At 35.4% G+C, this 18,552-nt stretch overlaps 1 protein-coding gene across 3 annotated transcripts in view; it reads left to right on the top strand.

The window, feature by feature from the left end:
• Zmym4 (zinc finger MYM-type containing 4) overlaps positions 1-18,552 on the top strand; it is a 122,927-nt gene that overhangs the window by 47,780 nt on the left and 56,595 nt on the right. For 2 of the 3 annotated variants that reach the window (XM_055610978.1, XM_055610977.1), the window contains exons 3-7: positions 7,006-7,527; positions 9,312-9,373; positions 9,705-9,875; positions 17,399-17,483; positions 17,690-17,945. In XM_055610978.1, coding sequence (XP_055466953.1) covers positions 7,006-7,527; positions 9,312-9,373; positions 9,705-9,875; positions 17,399-17,483; positions 17,690-17,945 — 1,096 coding nt within the window. The remainder of the gene's footprint in view (positions 1-7,005; positions 7,528-9,311; positions 9,374-9,704; positions 9,876-17,398; positions 17,484-17,689; positions 17,946-18,552) is intronic. The other variant, XM_055610980.1, reaches the window with a different exon arrangement.

Genomic DNA, 18,552 nt, shown 5'->3' with positions numbered 1-18,552 from the left:
TGTATGTATGTATGTATGTATGTATGTATGTATGTATGTATGTATGTATGTTTTTTCAAGACAAGTTTTCTCAGTAATCTGGCTGTCCTGGAACTCAGTGTGTAGACCAGTCTGGCCTCAAACTCAGAGATATGCTGTCATCTACCTCTGAGTGCTGGGGTTAAAGGCATACACCACTACTGCTTGGCTTAAAATATTCGTTAATATGCTACATTTTAACATGACTTTGTACAGTGTTTAAAAATTTTATCAGGTTATGCATATAGATTCTGGATGGTAAAGTGGTTGCTTAGACTACATGAGACTGATGAAAAATTTAAAAACTGTATAAAGTTGTAATTCTACTTGACACATGCATACACTTTTTCAAGAGTTTATGGTTTTATTTATATGTTTTCAGGTGGGGTATCATGTTTCTCAAGTAAGCTTTGAGCTTGCTATGTAAGGACAACCTGACCCTCCTGCCTATCCTTCCTGTGTGCTGGGGTTTCAGGTTTATGCCAGTGCACTTGGTTTGTTTGATGTTGGGATCAAAATCCAGGCTTTATGCTTGGTAGGTGTAAACTCTACCAAATGAGCCAATGAATCCACGAATCAATGCTTTTATTATATATTTTTATTAATAACAGATCACTTTACATTAACCTTGTTACAAACACCTTTTTCATTTTTTTTTCTTGGTTTTCAAGACGGTTTCTTTGTGTAGCCTTGGCTGTCTACTTTGTAGACCAGGCTGGCCTCAAACTCACATAGGTCTACCTACCTCCTTCTCCCCAAGTGCTGGGATTACAGGCGTGCTCCACCACGCCTGGCTTATGATTATTTTGAATAAGAAGTATTATGCCCTTTTTATGTTATTGTTCCTAAATTTTGTTACTTTTGAAAATGAATTTTTATGTGTAGGTTCTTATTACAAGAACGATTTACATAACTCATACCTTAATAAATGCAATAAGATTTTAAAATAAACTTGTGTCTGTAGTGGTGCACTTAGAACCCTAGCATCTAAAAATTTTTCTCCCAGTGACTGCTCAAATTACCTAATTTCTTTTTTGCTCTGTTTATTTGCAGTGCCGGGAAGTTAAATTCTCTTTGATAAAACTTTTAGGACTTCATTAAATAACCTTCAAGGTAATAGTCACCTTTGGCTGATTCCTGATTCCACTTGAATTAGTTATTATCATTTGTCATGTGATTATAATTTCTGTTCACTTTTATCAAATAGGCCCCACTGCGCACCTTCAATCTCAGTACTTGGGAGGCAGGCCTCTGTGGATTTGAACCCAGCCTGGTCTATATAGTGAGTTCCAGGACAGCCTGGACTATGTAGAGAGACTACCAACAAACAAAACCAAAAAAAAGAACCAATGAGGTTAGGGAGCTGTTTCAGTGGGAAAGAGTGCTTGCTGTCCACAAGCATTGGATTATGAATTAGACTCCTTAGCACGCACATAAAAAGCTGGGCACTAACTCCAGTATTTAGAGGAGTGTGGTGAGGGTAGAAACAGGTGAATCCCTAGAGCTCTTGCTGGCCAAGTAGCTTTAGCCAAAAGAGTGAGCCTTCTGTTAAGAGATTCTGTCTCAAGGAATTAACTGAGAATAATAAAGCAGGACACGAACATCTTTCTGTGGCCTCTGCATGTCCACTAACCTAAATTCATGTGTGTCCCATATACGCCCTTCCACCCCTTATATGCATATACAGAATCAAGTATAATCTCATTCTGTCTTCAGAAATGGCTGAAAAGTAATACTTTTATACAGTATAACTGTTAGTATTTTCTTTCAAAATTTTTATAAAATTATAAGGTCCTGAGTTTTTTTGAGACAGGCTTGAGAAGTATGTATACGCCACTGTCTTTGAATGTAGTGATCCTCTGCCTCCTGAATACATGCACAACCATGTGAGGCAGCTTTTAATTTCTGTGTGTGTATGTGTGTGGAATTTGCTGATAAAACAAAGGTAGCCTTTGTCTCCTTGCTCTTTAAATTCCTTTTCCTTTCTGTTTCACAGTCTTTCTGTGTTCATTTAGGTTAGCCCTCTACTTGTAATGCTTTTGATTCTACCTCCCGAGTTTTAGGACTGCAGGTCTATGACCTTTGGAGCTTTCTCTCCTTAAAATTATTTTTAGAAATTACATTTACTCGTGTGTGTGTATGTGTGTGTGTGTGTACATGTGTGCACACACATAGATGTATGTATTACGTGTGCTTGTGTGGTGGTCAGAGAAGGTGGTTATCTCTTTGCACCATGTTTGTCATAGGTATTGAATTTAGGATATCAGGGTTAGCAGAGTGCCTTTATCTACTGAGCCATCTTGTCAGTCATGAAGATTGCTTGACCTGAAGATTTTAAACTGAATTTGCTTTCTTTAACTGATGTAATATTAGTCAATTATCTCTGTTTTACTAATTAGTTATTTCTAAAACATCTATCCATTTTATTTAGGTGGTCAGTCTCTGTCTATCTGTCTGTCTCTCAGTTTTCAAGGCAGGCATTTTCTGTTTATCCTTGGCTGTACTGGAATGTGCCACCCTCAGAAAATCGTCTAATTAGTTAAACTTACTGCTTCTTAGCTTTTTGGCTAGCATTAATTAAATGCAAATCATTGCAGGTGAAATGTGACCACTATTTTATTTTCAGTTTTCAATAAAATCTAGTATTTTCCCTTATTTTATTATGGATAGGGGTAATCTGTATCTTTCTCTTCTTTTATGTTAGCTACTTTTCTGTTGCTGTTACTAGACACGTGACAAGAAGCAATATAAATTAGAAGTGGTATATTTTGGATTATAGTTCTGGGGGAACACAATTGGTCATGGCAGGGAAAAGCATGGCGACAGCAGTATTAGGCAGTTTAAGGTTATATAGTGCAGAGAGAGCTGAATGCTGGTGCCAGGCTTTCTTCTTCATTCTCCCCCTCTTTCTTAAGATTTGTTTATCTTTTAATGTTTGTGTTCTGTATAAATGGGCAGTATTTGTGTCTGGTGCACAAATAGGCAGTCAGAAGAGGGCATCAGATCGTTTATAACTGGTGTGACAAGTTATCCTTTAGTTGGTTGTGATCTGCCTTATACGTGCTGGGAACTGAACCCTGATCCTCTACAAGAACAGCAAGAGCTCTTAACTGCTGAACTGCTTTTTCCAGCCCGTTACTTTTCTTTTAATTTATTCCAAGTGGGTCTTCTCTGCTCAGTTAAACATGGAAACATCCTCGTAGTTACACTCAGAGGTGTCTTATCTGGTGATTCCAAATCTACATCTAATTGACACGTTCTATAGCTTAAATTAAAAAATATTTTGGAATACAGTTTGTTTTTATTATTGTATTTATTAATATCTATCTATCTGTCTGTCTGTCTATCTATCCATCTATTCATCCATCCAGTATTCTGCCTGCATGTACACTACATGCCAGAAGAGGGCACCAGATCTGACAATAGATGGTTAGGAACCACCATGTGTTTGCTGGAAATTGAACTCAGGACCTTTAAAAGAACATTCAGTATTCTTAATCTCTAAGCCATTTCTACAGCCCCCAGAGTACAATTTGTATAGCGTAGAATTTACCATTTTAATTTCAGCTGGACAAGGTAGTGAATGCCGTGATTCTAGCACCTGAGAAGTTAGGGCAGGAGGACTAGATACCCAAGGAGGACAATGTTAGCTGTATAGAATGCTCACAACTGGGCTGGGTGACCCAGAAATAGTCAATATTTCCTATTGAGAAATGTATTCATGTGAATATCTACAAATACTTCTTGTATCATTTTTATTTTTTGCTGTTTTAAAACAAAATATGAGCCAGGCGCAGTGGTGCATGCTGTAATCCCAGCACTTGGGGAGGCAGAGGCAGGCAGATTTCTGTGAGTTCAAGGCCAGCTTGGTCCACAAAGTGAGTCCAGGATAGCCAAGGCTACACAGAAAAACCTTGTCTTGAGAAACCAAAACCAAAACAACAACAACAACCCCCCCCCCCCCAAAATATGGCCATGGCTCACTAATGTGCAGTTTAAAAGGAAATAGGAAATGTATTCTAGAAAAGTATTCATGAAAAGTCTTTCTTGAATACTAGCTTGTCAGTTACTTTCCTTTACAGCTTTATATCCTAAATTAGAATTATTATTCTTTTTAATATTAAGTGTACTCTGATGAGAAATTAGGCATGTTAATACCTCATTTTTGAACCCTTAAGTGTACATTTCCTTTAAGATTTTATCATCTGAATCAGGTGTGATGGCACACGCTTTTAATCTCAGCACTTGGGAGGCAGAGACAGATACATTTTTTGAGTTCAAGGCTACCTTGGTCTGCAGAGCCAGATCTGGGACAGCCAGAAACCCTGTTTCAAAAGAAAAAAGAAGGGAGCGGGGGGAGGTTAGTATCTGTTTTACCCTTTATTGTGTTCTTTTATTTCATATTAATTTCTTTAAAAAATAGGATCTCTTTCTCCCTATGCAGTTTTGGCTGTCTTGGAACACTCTGTGTAGACCAGGCTAGCCCCAAACTCCCAGAGATCTGCTTCCCTCTTGAGTGCTGGGAGTAAAGCTGTGATGCACTATCCCTGACTCTACAGATTTGGTTTTTAAGTTTTATGTGTATAGGTGTTCTTATGTCTGTATGTGTACCTGAGTGCCTGGTGCCTGCACATGCCAAAATAGGGCCTTAGATTCTGGAAGTGGAAGTTACAGATGGCTCTGTGTTACCATGTGTGTGCTAGGAACTGAACACAAGTTCTCTCCAAGAGCATTGAGTGCTGTCACACTGAGCAGTCTCTGCAGCCTTTGTGAACTGTTTTGGAAAGCATACAAGGAGGATTTTCCCGTTTTATTTATTTCACACTAATCTGTAAGCATTCTATTGATGTAAAAATATAAAGGCCTTTCTTTTTTATTTCTTTATGTGCTCCAATATATTTTTTTATTGTCATACTGTTTGTAGGTTTTTTTTTACCACCACCACCATTTTTGTAGCTCTAAGTAACAGCAGCTATTACTAGAATCTTCACCATTTGTCTTTATAATCTGGGGATAGTTCCTTTTACCACAGTATATATTGTAAATGGATGCATCTCTCCCTTAGAGAACAGGGGACTATGGATGATCTTCAAGGGATTATGAAATAACTTACATTTTAGAAAGATATCTTTGGATAGGGAAACTTGAAGGAAACTTTTATTTGGACTCTGCATAGGTAAGTCTTGATTATAAACAAATAAATAGAAGACTTTATTAGATTATAGACCCAGGTTAAAAAGCCAACCACAGAAAGCTTTTTGAACTGATTAAAGAAGTATGTTATCAGTATTTTCTGTCTTTAAGCCTTTATTTTGTTTTTATCAAGGTGTTTGCTTACTTTTGAGCCATTTAAATTTTAGACATAGGATTTGTTAGATTATAGTTGCTTTGTAATTAGTTATGTAGAATTAAAGCAGTGAAAATGGAGTACATGTAGAGATTTGGACAGTAAAAATTCGGTGTTGAATAGAAGAAATGCATTTTAGAGAAGTAATACAGTTAATAGAATTTATTCATAAGATGGAGAAATGAAATAATTTTCTTTTGAATAATTGCTAGTTTGTGAGTCACTTAATCAAGTGAGGGAAGAATAAGAACTGCATGCTTGAAATGAGTAAATGAGTGTGAGCTTAGATATGCTAACTTGGAGTTCCATGGGGAAGCTCCATAACGTAGATATTTAAATTTTCCTTGGGATTTACTCATTTTTATTTTATGTTTTATGGGTTTTGTTTTTGCCTGTATGTACATCTGTGCATCCAGAAGAGGTCATCATATCCCCTTGTAACTTGAGTTACAGAGGGTTGTTAGCCGCCATGTGGGTGCTGGGAGTCTACGTATGCCTTTCGGTAGAACAGCCAGTGTTCTTAACCACTGAGCCATCTCCCTAGCACCACTAAATCTATCTTGGAAAAAAGAATAAGTTAAGGTTTGGGGATAGCTTTGTGGGAAAGTGCTTGCCCAGCATGCATAAGAAAGACCCTGACTTTCATCCTGAGGTACCATGGTTCCCAAAAAGAAAGAGAGAAAGTCAAGAGTCTATGTCAAAACTATACAAACGAATAAAATAATGTAGTCTGAGTGTATGAAAGAAGAAACTTGAATCCTGAAAAAATAATATCGAAGCCATGAATAGAGACAGTATAAAATCAATAGGTTGGAAGAAGTCCAAACTCAAAGACATAAATTTTATCCAGCAGTGAGTCAGCTGGATATGACTGATGTCGCTGTGGTGATTCTAGTGAGAAATGAAGAGCTCAGTGAACTAATACTTGGTTGTTAAAGTAGAACAAACAGGGTAAGACTTTTTTTTAAAAAACAATTATGTGAAGGAAAGGTGGTGAATATATGTTTTATAATAGGACAGACTTCAGCATACAGTTATGAAGATTAGCTAAATTTAATTTTTATGTTTGCACACTTAGCATAGTAAATCTTAACGTTATATCTGTGTTAGTGTGTGTTAGTGCAGAGAAAATGGGATTCTGGGACCAAATCCTATTTTCTATTAGAGTGAATGTTTTGGTCTTATCTCTGCAGAATACACTATAAAAACTATACGTATCATTTTCATATTCCTTTCTGTGCTTTTTAATTTGCAAGTGGCTTTTTTAATACATAATTGTCACTAAGCCTCACCACAGATTAATTTCCAAGGTGAGTATTAAGATTCTTTTATATCTATATACTGAGAGTTTTTTTTCTGTAATTTTAACAAAATAGTTCTGATTCTGAAGTTGGAGCTCTTTTCTCTATATTATATTGCCTTCTTCCTAATCTGAATTAATCTTTCAAGTTTAGGTCTGTTGATTCCTTAACTGTCAGATAGGGATAATCTTACCAGAAATGTTAAATGAATACTATTGTAACATGACCGCTAATTTGTTAGACAAAGAAGAAAAATATTTTGTTAAATAGAAGACGGACCTTATAACTGTGGTCATCTTCAGCATTGTCACTTGTCTAAACAGTTTCTTACTTTTTAAGGTGGTGTCATGGATACAGAAATGTCTGAAGATACAGACCACAACTTAACTCCTACCCTTGCCAGCATGTCTTATGGGATGCCGAATCAAACAGGATCTGAAAATTCATTACTGGATGAAGATGATTATTTTTTGAACTCTGGGGATCTTGCGGGAATTCCAGTCGTTAGTAGTGACAATGAGGATGAACAGGATTTTAGTTCAAAGGACAATCTTGTTTCTTCAATTCATACTGATGATAGTTTGGAAATAGAGAGACGAGCCTCTCATCATGAATCAGACAATGAAAATGAAATACAAATTCAGAATAAATTAAAAAAGGACTTTCCTAAACAGTTTGATCAGGTTTCTGTCTTTAAATCAATACGAAAAGATTTTTGTTTAGTAAGAGAAAACAGCAAAGAAACATTTTCTGGAAAGGAGAAAAATAGAGACCTAACCTATCATGAATGTGAGAAACGGTTGGATAAACCCCATAAAGGTTTGGATTCAAGGTTGAAAAGCAGTTTTTTTGATAAAGCAGGTAATAATTGTTGGAATAGAACCATAAAACAATAACAAAGTACTGATAATGGAGCTTTTTTACTCTTTATGTTAAGTGAAATATGAACAATTTAAAATTTCTTGTAAACTCGAATTTTTATTTTCTCTTTATTCTACAAAGTGATTGAATTTCTCCCCATAACATTTCATTGTGGTGAAAGTAGTTGAAAAATAGCTGTAAACCACATTTTTTCTTTTTGGGTTGGAATATAAGAAGGCTAGATACTTGTATTACCTGTTTAGTTTCTTTGGTTGAACATTAGAATATGAAGTTGGGCATAGGCAGCATCTTTGTGCTATAAGCACTGCTTTAAATTGCTATCTTACCTATTAGTTTAAACCAGGGAGTTGAAACCAATTACCCCACTTTCTGTTTTAGGAGTTCATTGCAGTTCCTTTTGATTCTCTTTGCACAGGGCACCCTATACTCCAGCCCTAGTTCTTGAATATATCTTACATTTCTTATATGCTTTTCTTTCCTGCTGTTTCATTTGTATGCCATTTTTCTCTCTCTCTCTGTATATATACCTGTAAAATTACTTCTTAGCCAATGAAGGATAATTCTTAAATCTTTACTACTTTATAGTCATTCCTAAGAATGGTTTCCTTATTTATATTTTCACATAATTTTGTTTTATGCCTGATTATTTATAGTATTTGTTGGCTTGTTTTGTTTCTATTTCTTGACAGTCAGATTGTATCTTATTCTTCTTTGTATTCTTGGGACCTAGGCTTTTACAAAAAGATTATAATTCATTCCCATATGTTAAATTGATGCTTAGGAAAGCAGGTACATCATGTCAATCCATGTATTTCTTCAGAAAATCCTAGGAAAATGTATTATAGAAAGAACAAACCAGTACTGTGAAGAAGGGCAACTGTTTTGAGTGTATATTATATGTAAAGTTCTGCAAGGTTATATTTTATTTCTAATATATGTAATTAATATATTTTAGTATCTTCTAATGCATATTGAAATTCTACAAGTCCCTTTTCTAAAGGAACATAATGCGTAGTAGTAGAAGGGATAAGACAAAGTTCAGGTGCTAATGATGAATTGAATAGCCCAAGATTGAATATGTAAGGTAAGATAGTGATAGAAGAATTTGCATGGGGCACTGCAATATTTAAGTAACGGTTAAAGTGATTGCTTTTTCATGTTTGAGAGAGACAGAATCTTAATCTGTAGCTCTAGCTGGCCTGGAGCTCACTGCAGTTCTCCTGACTGTCTCCTAAGTGTATTAAGTAACAGGTGTGAGCCTCCATACCTTAAATTTGCCTTGTGCCCCTCTTTCCCTCAAATGCTTTGTATTAACCTCAGGGCCTTTGTGCATGCTAGACAAGTGTTCTGCCACTGCCATATTCCCAACTCACATAAAATTCTTATGAGAGAAGATAGTGCACAAAGAGTGTTTTTCTGTAGAGGTGAATTTTGAACTGAGTAGAGCCTGGAATTTATAAATATTGGGGCAGACAGGACAAATTTAGCAGAACTCACAGGAGAACAGTTTTCAGAGCATAGTGAATCAATCAAGTCACCACTGTATTTGAGCAAAGAGAGGTGTGTGGTTAAGGCTGAATGGTAGGGGAGACCAGGGTGTGTGGAACTTTTTTTTGTTGTTGTTGTTCATTGGAGCCTAGTTCACTCTTGAAAACATCTTTGTTGGAATAGAGAGATGATTTCAAATAATAGTCTTTTAGGTCATTCTTTATAAGATTTGTTATTCATATACATGTGTTTGTTTGTTTGTTTTCTTTCAATAGCTAATCAAGTTGAAGAAACATTACATACTCATTTACCACAAAACCCAGAAACAAACTTTAGGGTAAGTTTTCAGTGTGTATGTAGATTGCTGTTAACCGTGGCAAGTGTCAAAGTTTTCTTTATGTCACATAAAAAATTTTGCTTGTGTTAGACAGAGCACTCTTTTTTTTTTTTCCCCCCCAACTGTTATTTGCACAAGAACATCTTTGGATATATTCTAAAAAGCTTTGGCTCTTAGGTTCTTTATTTGTGTTTGTTATGTAGACCTATAGTGCATCATCTTTTAGGTATAGGCATGGAGTTCATTGCCAGTAAGCTTTTCTTTGGGTGTTAACCCTGAAGAGGAATAATTTTATTTTGAATATTTATTAATCCTTTATATTGTGTTTTAGGACTCCAGCTACCCATTTGCCAATAAAGAATCCATTGGTTCGGAACTGGGGAATTCCTTTGCATCAAATATTAGAATTAAAGAAGAACCTTTGGATGATGAGTATGACAAAGCAGTGGCGCCTCAGCAGGGACTACTAGACAGAGTTAAAGATGAACCTGAAAATGCTCAAGTAAACACTTCACCTTTCCCCTCCCTGTTTCTTTTTGTTCCACACATCAACTTACTCATTTGAAAGAGGCAGTGCTTAAGAAATAGTTTGACAGGATGAAAAGAATTTGTGATTGAAGCAACTTGAATTGTTTTGCAAGGCTATAGCAAGAATTACATGAAAATGTTCTTTAAGGGTAATTAAGGCTTTTGATCTTCTTTGTCTTCAATAGCACTGTGGCTTTTGTAGACGTTTTAGTGTACAGGATTAGGAGACTGGTGAGTCTTTGAGGTTTCAAGACTGAGACAGCAGCTGAGGTTGAAGGCCTAGGAGGAGGGTGGCACATGAGTTTGTGGAGTGACTTAACTCATAGAGGAGACTAATAAACAGTTGCAGTGGCTATGAATGAGGTACAGGTTGGGTATGCATTTAACTGTCTTTCAGGAGGGCTAATGGACATGATTATCTTTGGAAAGGTTAATTGAAGAACCAGTTTATTGGAAAGGAGGCTTTGGTGAGTGATTCCTGATTCCAAGTTTGAGACATTTGAGTAGTAAGGGCAAGGGTGGAGCTGTGCTATTTCAAGGCTGTTCTGGAAGTGTAAGTCATAGGAATCCTCCAAAAGAAATTATATAGTCAGTTAGGTTACCCATGCAGTTGATGGCGTTGCAGTACAGTGGTTGGAATGGAAGAAAGAAGCTACAGCAAACACTGTAGTTATTTTGAAATTTAGGAAGGAATTTAAGCAATCAATACATAATAGTAGCAATTATTTGAAGGTAGTCTGTATTTTGTTCAGATGTCATAAATTCAGAAAGTGAAAAATGAAGATAACATAGATTAGTTGTTTCTATGAAATAATATATAATCTGAGGAAGTTTACCTTTTCCTTATTTCTGTTATACTAGGGAATTTGTGAATGAGACATATGTGGAAGATAATTTTTCGTATAAGCTTTTTTGAGCAGGATTTGTCAACCTCAGCACACCTGATATTAAGAGCAAGACCATTCTTTGTTATGAGGACTTGTTCTGTGTCTTAGAGAATCTTTAACCTTCTTTTTTTTTTTAACCTGTATGTGGTACTGCTTGCAACTTTCTTCTTCTCCAGTTGTAACAGTCAGAAATATCTTCACACACTGCCAGATAATCCTGGGGACCAAAAATAATTACTATAGAAGACTACTTTTTTTAGATTAAAGAGAGAAAAGTCTAGACAGCTACAGAGGTAAGATTTAAGGGGAGAAGCAGGTGGCCTGTGAAAGGTGCTGACATATTTCAGAAATGGTGTTTATTGGGGGAGAGGGCACTGTGACCACAGAAGTCACTTGAGGTAGGAAACCATTCAAAATAGCACATTGTATCAGAAACAGCATAGTAGGGCCTTAAAGGAAAAAGAAGACTTCCCTTTAAAATGAGGAGAGGAGACTTACTAAGAACAGCTTAAAAGTAGGAGCAAGAGGAATACCATGACATGATGAAGGGAAAAACCTAGAGAAAATGAACTTTCATAGAAATATCCCAACAAGGAAAAATCAGTGGCTTTTTATATCTTTTCGTGGGATGGCAGAAAGTTTCATACCACATGATTTAGTTCAGCATAGTATATGTGTCAAGGACCATGTAAGATCCAGGTACCATAAATTAGGAGCTGTTAGCCCAGAACATGGCTTAATTATGAGAGAGAGACAGACAGACATACGAGAGAGGCAGAGAGATCACTGAGGCATGTCCTGTTTCTTCAGGCTGTAGGGTTTGACCTCTTCAGAGTGACTATTATTTTAAAGGGATAGGCCCATAAGATGAATTAGAGTACTGAAGACCTAATTGAATGAAAGAAATTGGATGAATATGAGTGCAGTTGGCTCAAAAAAGACAGTAGAAGGAATATGAAAATATTTCAATAGATGATAGGTTAAATGTACTTTGTAGAAACAAGAGAAGGGAAAATCTTCTATATCTGAATTAGGTATAAATGTCCCGAATTAGGTATAAATTAGGCAGGGAAAATTCATGTTTTCATGTGTTCCTGTGAAAATTATACATGTCTTTGTACGAGGAAGATCTCTAACCTCTCCATATTCCCACTGTGGACATGGAAAATTTCTAAGAAATCATTATGCTGGGAGGGTACTAAACATTCTTTTGTATATCACCCATTGAGCTTCCCTCAATGGCTAAGGCTAATAAATAAGTGGGGGATAGAAGGCACTGGGAACATTATTACTATTGTTGTTTTTAAAGCAGAACCTCTAGTAGCTAGAGAGGATCAATAGGATGGAATGGATAGCAATGCCTGTATTTCATACACTTACTCAAAATTACAAAATGTGTTATAAAATAATGATTATGGGAACAACTTCCTCAGAGGCTTACTACTTATTTGTTTGCACTGCTGAGAGTAGACAGACAGTCCTGTGGATAGATTCTGGGAGATAGAGGACCACAGAGTACTCGTCATCCTGCCCCCACAAGAGAACGGTCTAGCACGTGGGTGGCTAGAGGTAGGTTTTCACGAGCAGTTGTTTCTGTTGTCAGTCATACCAATCCTGTTATCAGAAAGATTAACATTGAGGTAGTTCAAGAAATCCTCCAAGGGAGGAGGCCAAGTTACAACTCTAGATGCTGGTCCTTTCCTTTTCACTCCTGTCTTCTTTCCCTTCCTGCCCACATTTTATTCCCTTCTTTAGGCTCTTCCATACCCCTCCTGGATCATTGCTTTTTCAGCACTGTGTAACACTTTATTAATTTTACTCTTTCTCCGTAGATTAGAAGCAAGGATTATAAAAGTATTATTTATTTGATCTCACAAACAATGCTCCTAAAATATTGACATTTCATGACTGTGGTCAACCTTTGATCTTCAGTTTAGTGATTTTTATGTGTGCTTAACTTTTTAGCTTTGCTTTCATTGTGCTTTTTACAGTTCAGCTTGGTCATTATCCAAACCACTAGGATGCTGAATGTCTGTATGTGTATCTCTTTGCGAATTCATTTGCTTTAGTTACTTGTCAGTCATCTTCTTGCTTCTGTTAGCTGGTGTTCAGTCACTTGGCTTTTCAATTTCATTTATTCATTCTAATCCCATTGCATTTTACTATGGTATTTTCTGTAGTTTAGAAAAAAAATAGTTGTAGATGTTTTTATATGTACTATATTGTTGCATCCTACCAACTGTGTGTGGTCAAAGTAGCAAATATGTTATTTTGTGTCTGTATGAGGAAGGTAAATTCCATAGGTTAATTTAGTTATTCAAGGTTACATGGCCAGGAAGCATCAATCTAGACTCATAATTTAGGTCTTATTTTTGTTAGATTATCTTTCTGTAACTAATTGATTAAAAAATGTTTAGGTAGGGTTTTTAAAAAGAAACTTTTAGGAGATCCAAAGAGCTCATTTAAAAAAAAAATCTTTTCCATCTTTTACAATCTGAAAGATAGCACTAATGTTAAAATTTTCATTTTTTTTCTTTTCTTCTCACAGTAATAAAAAGAGAACTAATTTGCAGTCTTTTGTTGAAATAAACAAAGATAGGGAAGCAAATTGCCTAATTATTCCACTAATGATTCATAGACTCTTTACAAGTGTAATGTAGTCATGCAAATGTTGAAGCTTTGCTTTAGTTATTTTTTTTTTTTTTAATTTGGCCATAGAGGAGGTTTGTTTTCAACATCATTGTTCTGTGATATTGATAAGGCTTTCCTTTGTGTTCAGGAAGGAAAAGATAAAGCAGTTTTTTTATTTTGGCCCCTTCTCTCCCTGTCCTCCTTACCCTACTATGAATAATTCACATCAATGGCTTAAATAAGTGTTATAAATTTGGGAATTTCCATCCCAGAATAAGAAAAGTGGACTGGAGAACACTGGGAAGAGGTAATGACTATTAATATTTCTGTAGTTTTCTGAGATAAATAATTTTTTGTTAGAAGTGTGCTTTCAGGGCTGGAGAGATGGCTAAGAGGTTAAGAGCACTGGCTGCCCTTCCAGAGTTCCAGAGTTCAATTCCTAGCAACTACGTGGTGGCTCATAACTTTCTATAATGGGATCTGGTGTTCTCTTCTGGTCTGTAGGTGTACATGCAGGCAGAATACTGTATATATAATAAATAATTGAATGAATCTTAAAAAAAAAGAAATGGGCTCTCAAATATATGTATAGATATGTCAAGATAAGTTACTATCTGCCAGGTATGGTAGTGCATACTTGTAAGCCAACACTTGTAAACAGGCAGGCAGATCCCTGTAGTTAGAGGGCAGCCTGATTTACATAACAGGCTTCAGTCTATCCAGGGATGTACAATGAGATCCTGTCTTAAAAAAGAAAAGTTTATTTCACCAGCAGTGCTATTTTGAGTATCAGTATCTTTATTAGATACCAAATGATATATCACATAATTCATGATACATTTCTTAACATATATTTGTTATGGCAAAGAAATAACTTATGCTAGATTAAACTGGAGTTGAAAACAAAATCATAGGAACCTTGTGTAATTACTAAAATAATACAGATTATTGATAGATCTTAGCATTATTACTGGATTTTTGGCCCAAAACATATTAATATATTAAAAAGGAAATAAGAAAAGGTAATAGAAATGGGAAATAAAGTAATCACTTTATTTGAAAATTAATAGAACTTGTGGTAGTTGAGTTGTAGGTAAAATAATAACTATATGGGTCAGTTTCCCAGTTGAGACTCAGTATTCCCAGTAGCAACCAAAAAGTAATTGTAAGATAGAAGATGATTTAAATGAATGATGAAGCCAGTTTTTAAAAAAAACATGAGAAGTCTTAATGTTGTCAACTGTTCCTGAAGTAAGATACAGAATTGATGAATATAATGAACATATTGGTGATTAGGTTCTGATGTTTTGAGGAGTAGGTGTATACAACCACATAGTATATGTACATACTTTCAAAAATATTTGGAGGGGTTGAATGGAAAACAATGTAAATGGTTAAACATTGTGTAATTTCATCAGAATACTGTGATAGAAGATTAATCAGAATGATAATGATATAGAAGAGATGGCTCATGATAGGCATTTCCCAGGATTTGGTGTATTCATGGTAAGAAGAAAAAAATGTTCTATTTCTATATAGTTAGTGAAAGAAAAATTTCCAGTCCCAAAATGATCTAAAGCCAGCACTAACAAATTATCAGTGGCTGGTCAAATCTCACCCACCCTATGTTTATTTGCTCTTACAAATAAAGTTTTATCAGAACTTTGCCATGTTCATTTATTTACATGTTGTCTGTGGGTGCTTTTGCTCTACCAGGGCAGAGTTGGGCAGTTGTGACAGAGATCAGACCATATGGCTTGCGAAGTCAAAAATATTTACTATTTGGCCCTTTGCAGATAAAGTTTGCTGATCCCTGGATTAAAGGACTGTATTATAAACAGTGAAACCACTTCCTTATTATTTTATTATGGAAGTAAAACTTTGTAAGAGATAGAAGAAATCACAAAGGTAAAGATTGTCAGAATTTTGGCATAAATGGAAACCTTAGTACATAAAAAATTTAACTCAAAAGAAATGTTGATACAAATGCTACTGAGGTTAATATTGTCGTATCATGATGCACTTGTAAGGGAACAAGTTAAAATAAGTCGGAAAAGCCTTTCAATTGGCTTGTTTTTCCTTCCCTATAATTTGCTAGAATAAGAACAGTTTTGTTTGAGAACCAGGTATGATGGTGCACACCTTTAATCCCAGCTGGCAGAGGCAGAGGCTGGTGGTTCTCTGAGTTCGAGGCCAGCCTAGTCTATAAAGTAGTTCCAGGACAGCTACCCAGAGAAACCCTGTCTTAAAAAAAATCAACAACAGGAAACAAAAAATTAATAGTTTTGTTTGGACAAAAACAATTCATAATGTCTCAAAACCCTTAATACTGGATCTTGTAACCTAGTGGTGATTCTATTTTAAGGTTTAAAGATATTCATCATGGCATTCTTTCACTGATTGTGTTGAATGTATGCAAACATTAAATAGACCAATATTGTTACAGTTAGATGTCAGTACTATGCATGAGACATAAGGTAGGAAAAAATGAATAGTCTTGATCCTGCCTTTAGCTAAAGTTATAATTTTATTATGTTAGCCAGGGAGTTTTATGTAAATCTTCATTTTAAAAATATTCTGTTAGTCATTCATGGTGGTACTCACCTTTAATCCCAGGACTTGGGATGCAGCAGGATTGCTTTAAGTTCGGGCCTTGTCTGGTCTATTTAGCCAGTTCCAGGCCATTTAGGACTCTGCAGCGAAACCCTGTTTCATAACCAAAAACAAAACACCAAAAGAAAATTACTGTGCTAAAATACAGTTATAATGGCCGAAAGTTTGGGCATTCTTCGTTTTATGCCTGAATCAAGTGTACATACATCATGTTAGCAGCTATTTAATACGACATATCAGCAATATCAGTATTGCTCAAGGTTGTATAGTGTATTGATATTGGGAGTATGTCTGATAACCCAGAATTCTAAGAGCAACCAGTCTCTGTAGTATTTTTGTAAACTTTTTTATGGTAAATATTTTAAAAGAAAACAACTATTACTTAATGATGTTACAGTTGAGCAATATAATTGTACAGAACAGCCCTGAAAAATACATAATGGAAGTCTGGTGTGTGCTATAGGTATAACTTAAATGTTTACTTGTATTTAAAATTTGTTGAAGAGCCGCCTCAGTGGTTTGGACCACAAGACAGGGGACTTTCGTTTGTTTCCCAGCACTTACAGAGTGATGCTTGCACCATAGGTAACTCCAGTCCCAGGGATCCAGTGCCCTCTTTGTCCTCCGTGGGTACCAGCCATGCATGTGGTACACATACATATATTCTGGCAAAAACTCATATATATAAATAAATAAATCTAATTTTTTTTCTTTTAAGTGATTTAAATAATATAGTTTTCAAAATGTTCTTTTAAAACCTTTGGTTCTTAAACTCAAGTCTTATAAATGCTGATATTTAGCCATTAGAAGTTATTTGGGAGTAATATGCAAGAATATATAATAATTTAAATGAGCAGAACATGAATTCATAAGAAAAATTTATTTAGAATAATTATAATTTGTAAAGAATTCATGAACTTTTTTTGACTAGAGAAAGGAAAAGCCTGGAAAGAAATATACATAGTCACAGCGGCCCTTTTGGAGCGATGGAAATGAGAGTAGTTTTTTTTATTTTATTTTATTTCTACTTATCGAAGTATTCTATTGTGATTGTGTATTACTTTTATAATAAACAGAAATTTAAAGTGCTGTGACATTAGAGAAGAATTTCAGAAGTAATTTAGAAATCTATTAAGTATGTCAGGCTGTTTTGGTAGCTAACATTTTTCCCCCCTCCTTACTCTCAGCATATACAAACATTTTGCCTGTATAATTATGGTTTATTTACTGTTTTGTATTTCACTATTTCTTCTTAACGTTAATGTTGTATACATTTTCTACCTCTGTACAGCTGTAGTCAGTGTCTTGATTTTTTAGGAATCTGTTCTTTTCTCTCTTTATTTATTTCTTGTTTTCTTTCTTAAAGGAGTATGGCCATGGGCAACAGCAGAAAACTCAAGAGGGGGAGCTGAAAATTAGCGCTGTGTTTTCAGTCAGTAGCAGTCCTCTTGGTAAGAGTTAGACCTAAGTAGATGAAGTGTATTTATTCTGGTCCACATAAATGATATGCTATCTCTCTTTGTGTTAATAAACTAGCTGTTCTCTCTGTTCATTTAGTACTGGGTTCCATACTAGCTCTAGAAGAGAAAGCACCAATGTATAAAATGCAAGATAAAAGTAAATTTTTTTCTTTGAATGTTCTTTTTCTTTTTTTAAGCTCCACAGTTGACTACTGGCTTCCAGCCTTCCCTGGCATCACCTGGCATGAATAAAATGCTTCCTTCGGTTCCAGCCACAGCTGTTCGCGTTTCCTGTTCTGGTTGTAAAAAAATCCTTCAGAAGGGGCAGACTGCTTATCAGAGGAAAGGGTCTACTCAGCTTTTCTGCTCCACGCTGTGCCTCACTGGATACACAGTCCCACCTGCCCGCCCACCACCTCCTCTCACCAAGAAGACCTGTTCAAGTTGCTCAAAGTATAGCAGCGTTCTAAATTATCTTTTCTGTTTCTTTATTTTTCTTAGTGTTTGTTTCTTAACCTGTGTGCTATATTTGAATTTCGATTTAGCTGTAGGTTCTTTTGTAAAAAAAAAAAGAAAAAGAAAAAGAAAATACCATATTATTTAGTGCTACTCTGTTGTCACTGATTTCAGTTTTTCTGAGTGGGAAGTGAGTGTTCAGCTTGGTTTTTAACAAGTGATTTTGAAACTAACCCTTTCATTTAGTTAAGATTCCTTGCATTCTACTATTCTAGCACAGCAGCATTTTATTTCAAAATTATTGACAGTAGATCTTAGGTACAACAAATATTTAAGTTTTGTTTCCTGGTATGGAATTGCAGCACGCACACACACTTCAGTATCTGTGAACTGATTTAGAAGTTTTATTGCAGTTTAACTAACAAAAATGTGCATGAACCTTGACTTAATTATCTTGATGTTTTTGAATAATATTAAGATAACCCTTATAGACTTTATAAGGTGATTGTTAATAAGTTAATAAGTTAATAAGTTTACTAAAGCAACTCATTGAAAAAGAGAAGCTGGCCACTGTGGTTGGTACATGCAGTAGAGAAAGATGAAT

This window comes from Psammomys obesus, unplaced genomic scaffold (genome assembly GCF_907164565.1).
Source record: "Psammomys obesus unplaced genomic scaffold, mPsaObe1.curated_primary_1811, whole genome shotgun sequence".
Taxonomy (NCBI): domain Eukaryota; kingdom Metazoa; phylum Chordata; class Mammalia; order Rodentia; family Muridae; genus Psammomys; species Psammomys obesus.
The sequence above is the reverse complement of the archived record's forward strand: the minus strand, read 5'-3'. Positions and strand labels throughout refer to the sequence as shown.